Source organism: Vollenhovia emeryi, unplaced genomic scaffold, assembly GCF_000949405.1.
Source record: "Vollenhovia emeryi isolate VEMERY1.0 unplaced genomic scaffold, V.emery_V1.0 DF940526.1, whole genome shotgun sequence".
In the NCBI taxonomy this organism is placed as follows: Eukaryota; Metazoa; Arthropoda; class Insecta; order Hymenoptera; family Formicidae; genus Vollenhovia; species Vollenhovia emeryi.
In genome coordinates, this window is record NW_011965840.1 from 2232 (window position 1) to 8449 (window position 6218).

General features: G+C 44.0%; 1 protein-coding gene across 1 annotated transcript; it reads left to right on the forward strand.

Moving 5' to 3' along the window:
• Positions 1–2829: 2829 nt before the first annotated feature.
• On the forward strand, positions 2830–3652 carry LOC105555942 (the record flags this gene model as incomplete). The annotated part of the gene is made up of 1 exon (XM_012002992.1): positions 2830–3652. A coding segment is annotated over exon 1 (823 nt), but the record flags the coding sequence as incomplete, so codon positions are not given.
• Positions 3653–6218: the final 2566 nt, after the last annotated feature.

Consider the following 6218-nt stretch of genomic DNA (forward strand, 5'->3'; position numbering starts at 1 on the left):
TATCCCCTTTCTTTTCATTTACATGCGCTATATAGGTGGCGTCGTTTTTACTCGCGTGCGTTTTCCCTCCTATTATAACCGCGCAGTCCCTTCTGAGATAGTATTAAGAGAGCACGCATCGTTTCGTACCTAAGCATACTTTTCATTGTAATCTGAAATAGCTAAGAAGCTGTACCGTTTTAGTTGTGAACGTCATTAAAGGACACGAGATTAACAAAAGCTGAGAGTTTATTAGTTTCGGAGATAAGAGATTTATGTCGCCAGTAAATAGTTAACATTATCTAAAGTGTTTTTTGTCGACCCAACTGGCAGGAAACTTTATTCGTGAATCTTACATCCACGAAGTTTTGACCATCCGGATTGTGGTCCTTATCAAGTGATTGGTAATAGTTAAAATTCTTATTGCGAAAAATATTACCCCAGCCAGGATTCGAACCTGGGACCTCCCTCAATCCGTGCGGGCGTCTTAGCCAGCTCGACCACCGGGGCTGTAGTAATACCATTCGCAATAACATTTATATGACTTAAGATGTTGTTTACGCGTTTAGCTGACTAAGACGCCCGCACGGATTGAGGGAGGTCCCAGGTTCGAATTCTGGCTGGGGTAATATTTTTCGCAATAAGAATTTTAACTATTACCAATCACTTGATAAGGACCACAATCCGGATGGTCAAAACTTCGTGGATGTAAGATTCACGAATAAAGTTTCTTGCCAGTTGGGTCGACAAAACACTTTAGATAATGTTTATTAGTTTCCCAAAGAGAGTGGCCGCAATATCTTGGCGACCGTGACAGGACAGAACGAATTAGTTGCTGGCCCACAGGAACGACCATACTCGAAACAGGTATAACTCGAGTAAGATGGACAAGCTAAAGTTATCTCAGAAAATGGCGCGGTCAGGCTTCACACGAACCTTCGGGGTTTTCCAAGCAGAGGTAACGAAGGAGCCGCCGAACCTAACCTCGGTAAAGGTACAATTCAAGATAGTAAGGGATAAGACGAGCGAGCTGGAAAATATAAGGCAGAAGCTACGGGAAATGATGCTGAAAACGGAAGTGGAAGAAGACGTCATCCTCAAAGAGATGGAACATGCGGCTGAGTATCTAGCTAAATACCATCAGGCGAAGATAGAGGTAGCACAGTTAACTGAGAGAAAAAATCCACGGAATTCCTCCTCGGCAACGGAATCATCATCCTCGTTACCAGTGACCGTCGCGACGCAGGAAAGCACACGCACCTTAAAATTGCCTAAGATAGAATTAAGAAAGTTCGGTGGTGATATTAAAGATTGGCTATCGTTTTGGGTTACTTTTAAAAGATCCATAATGATACGTCTTTAACGAAAGAAGATAAATTTCACTACCTCCTGCAATCTATGATAGCGGATTCGCGCGCGGCCGAAGTAGTAAATAGCTTCCCCCCCCCCCCCACGAAAGATAATTACAAGAAAGCTATTCAGAGCCTTAAGAGTCGATTTGGAAAAACGGATTTATTGATAGAATATTACGTACGTGAATTATTGAAACTTGTGCTGAACAAAAATAAAGGGTTGACGCTTACGGCCATTTATGATAAATTAGAAACACATTTGAGGGCATTGGAATCATTGGGCGTGACAACCGATATGTGCGCAGCGATGTTGTTCCCATTAGTCGAATCTTCGCTTCCAGAAGAGCTTTTGCGTACCTGGCAAAGATATTTAATGTCCATGGTAACACAGGCGAATACCTCAGATACTACAGCGAAAGATCGTCTCACTCACTTAATGACATTTTTAGGCAAAGAGGTCGAGAGTGAGGAACGGGTACAGATGGCCAAAACATGCTTCGAGATGAGCAGCGAGTCGTCGAGAGATAAGAGTAAGAAGAAAAGAAAATCCAGTCAGGATATACCTACAGTGGCAGGCTTGCTAACTACAAAAGAACCAAAGATTCAGCAGTGTTTGTTTTGTCAAGCACGTCATGAAAGTACGACTTGCGAAAAGGCTAAAACCATGCCCATGGACGAACGAACGAAAATAGTAAAGGAACATCGTGCCTGTTTCAGATGTTTAAAAGGAGGACATAGTTATAAAAAATGTCGTAACAAGTTTAAATGTCCATGGTGTGGAGAAGGACATTGTTAATTGATGTGCAGAAACCTTTCAAGCAACCAGGAGTCGAATAAAGCCGCGGAAACACAGGCAGTCGAAAAAGCTGTTACCGGCTTGGCTAATCTCGCAATAAATACCGAAGTATTTTTGCCCACATTGAGAGTGAGGCTATGTAGCTCGCGAGGAGACATAGTTGTGCGTGTTGCCGCCCATAGATACCGCCTCGCATAGATCGTATGTTCTACGTTCTGCAGCAGAGAAGCAAGACTGCGAGATCGTCGGAGAGCAGAAAATGGTACATTTACTATTCGGCGGAACCAAGACGAAACCACAACTTCGAAGAGCTTGTCGAATTTATGTAAATAGCTTGGGTGGATCCTTCAAATGCGACTTCATCGTTTTTCAAGAGGATGTCATATGTCAACATATTCCCACATTACATAGCGGATCGTGGACTGAAGAGCTCAAGAAGAATAATATAAACTTAACCGATATCGGACAGAATAGAGATCCCATTACTTTGCTGATCGGGGCCGATATCGCTGGCAAATTATTTACGGGTAAAGTTATTCAATTGGATCGTATCGTGACTGCCCTCGAAACAAAACTCGGTTGGACATTGTTGAGCAAGAACCTAGTTGAAGATATAGAAGATACGACATTGACTCCATGCTTACGCAAGAAGCGAGTGTATCAGAACTTTGGAAGTTAGACATTTTAGGTATTACTGATCCCATGGAAGTTATAAACAAGGAAGCTCGGCAAGAGGAGATAAAAGACTTGTTTCGATCTACCACCAAGAAAAATGAAGAGGATAGATACGAAATTCTACTGCCATGGAAGGAGAACCACCCTCCTCTCCCAGATAATAAAAATATTGCCGAAAAGCGATTAAGAGCGGTCACGGCAAAACTAAAAAAGGAAGACTTGTTCGCGGATTATAATACGGTCTTTAACACTTGGCTTTTGGAAGGAGTCATTGAAAGGGTACCTGTGGAAAATATTGCCGTCAAGGGACATTACCTCCCACACAGACCGGTCATCAAGAAAGGAAGTACTACGAGGATAAGACCAGTTTTCGATGCTTCAGCAAGAGTTAAAGATTCGCCGTCATTGAATCAGTGTTTAGAGACAGGCCCTAACCTGATCGAATTAGTTCCCGCCATACTACATCGATTCCGAGAGAAGAAGATTAGAGTGGTGGCAGACATCGCCAAAGCTTTCTTGCAGATAAGCGTCTCACCGACTGATAGAGATGTTTTACGCTTTTTGTGGTGGAACGCAGAAGAAGAGATTGAAGTCTACCGACATAGAGTAGTCTTCGGTGTAACAAGTAGTCCGTTTTTATTGGGAGCGACAATTGCATTTCACATCGAACGAGTTCTAAAATCGACGAACTCACCGCAGAAGAGACTGATCTACGAACAGATGTCCGAAGCATTTTACGTCGACGATTGTATCACGAGTGTTGATTCCCGAGAAGACCTCGAAATGTTCCAGGAAGAGGCCATTTCTTTGATAAAGGACGCCAAATTTGAGAAGCCTTCAATTGCGCACAGTACAATTGGACACGATGCAATTCCACACAGTGCTATTGGACACATAATGTTGCGCACAGTTCTTTTGCGCACCGTTCATTTGGACACAGTTCTTGTGCGCACCGTACAATTGGTATTGGACACCGTTATTTTGGACACAGGTTATCGAAATATAATTTAAAACACACAGACACACGCGTATGCATGTAAAGCCCTGTTTGGAAATTTGGAAATTTTGTTAATTTATAAATAGTAAATCTTTCTAAACCAACGTTTGTTCAATTGCACAGTTCTTTTACGCACAGTTCAGTGTCGCACAGTGGGCGTATCCCGTTTGGACACGTAACGATTGGACACCGCTCGATTGAACACGCACTATTGGACACACATTATTGGACACCGAAATCATTGGACACCGCATTATTGGACACAAGCATTATTGGACACCGCATTATCGGACACAAGCATTATTGGACACCGCATTATTGGACACCGCATTATTGGACACCGCATTATTGGACACTGCATTTTTGGACACCGCATTTTTGTACACCGCATTATTGAACACAAGCATTGCAAGATTGGACACTGCATTGGGGTTGTCCCGATTGCGCACATAACCGATCGGACACGGCAATATTTCCCGATCGGACACGGACTCGATCGGATACTCTAATGGGTTTTCAAGTATTTATAACATGAAATTTAAGGCAAACTGTGACTCTAGATGGATATTTATATACGAGGGCGGTTCAAATATGATCGAGACAAACGCTGTAGATGGCGCGCCTGTATGTTTTGAAGGTCGCGGCTTGAGTATGAGATAGCTGGGTCCCTTACGAACAGTGTGGCATAGTTTTCGTCGCGAACGCACGTTTCACGCGCGTGATACGACCATGAGTGAACGTCAAGTGCCGACCGTCGTTGCGCAACATATTGTCATTCGTTTTTTGGTGTGGGAATGCGTTAAAAACACGGAAATTCTTCGGCGTTTGCGAAATCAGTTCGGTAGTGAGTGCCTGAGTAGGTCTGCTGTGTTTAAATGGGCCAAAGCGTTCAAAGATGGCCGCGAAACCGTCGAGAATGAGCCGCATAATCGTCGACCGCGAACCAGCGTTATGTGTACTGTATTCTGGGACCGGTGGGGAGTGCTGTACGTTGACTTCCTGCGCACACAACGTTCCATCAATGCTGCATACTACTCTAACCTTTTGAAAACACACGTGAAACCCGCTTATCGCTCGAAACGGAGGAGCATTCCAGCGCGAAGTGCGATTCTTCTCCAGGATAACGAGCGCCCTCATACCGCGCGTCTCACGCTCGATACAATATCAGAATTGGGGTGGGAGGTACTAGAACACCCCCCCCCCCTACAGTCCGGATTTATCACCCTGCGACTACCACATGTTTGGACCACTGAAAGAAGCCCTCGGAGGTCAAAGATTCAACACCGACGACGAGGTAGAGGAGTTCGTGCGCACATGGTTGTCCGAGTTGCCCAAGGAATTCTTCGATACCGGCATCAAAAAGCTTCCGGAGAGGTGGCAAAAATGTGTAACTAGTGAGGGGAATTACCTAGAAAAACTGTAAATTTTTGTAAATATTTTCGACAATAAATAAATGTGTCAGAGCGTTTGTCTCGATCATATTTGAACCGCCCTCGTATATTTAACCCGGGTTAACTGTTCTGTAAAGCAGATAATTTTCCATCATTTGTAAGTCCATACACCCACAAGAATATTGTGCTTTACAGAAATACGCAAACTCGATACAAAATGTATCCGATCGGGCCTGTGTCCGATCGAGTCTGTGTCCGATCGGGCCTGTGTCCGATCGAGCCTGTGTCCGATCGGGAAATATTGCCGTGTCCGATCGGTTATGTGTGCAATCAGGACAATCCCAATGCAGTGTCCAATCTTGCAATGCTTGTGTTCAATAATGCAGTGTACAAAAATGCGGTGTCCAAAAATGCGGTGTCCAATCTTGCAATGCTTGTGTCCAATAATGCGGTGTACAAAAATGCGGTGTCCAATAATGCGGTGTCCAATAATGCGGTGTCCAATAATGCGGTGTCCAATAATGCTTGTGTCCGATAATGCGGTATCCAATAATGCTTGTGTCCAATAATGCGGTGTCCAATGATTTTGATGTCCAATAATGCGTGTCCAATAGTGCGTGTCCAATCGAGCGGTGTCCAATCGTTACGTGTCCAATAGAAGGTCACCCCGCACATTTCAGTGTCGCACAGTTCAGTTTCGCACATGTCAGTTTCCCACAGTTCACTTTCGCACAGGTCAGTTTCGCATAATTCAGTGTCATTGCACATGTAACAGATACAAGGTGAAGTAATCAAGAATTAGAAAAACAAATTAAGTGAAATCAACTATTTTGTAAAGCAGAATATTCTTGTGTGCATCTACACTGAATTGTGCGAAAGTGAACTGTGCGACACTGAACTGTGCGACACTGAACTGTGCGACACTGAACTGTGCGACACTGAACTGTGCGACACTGAACTGTGCGACACTGAACTGTGCGACACTGAACTGTGCGACACTGAACTGTGCGACACTGAACTGTGCGACA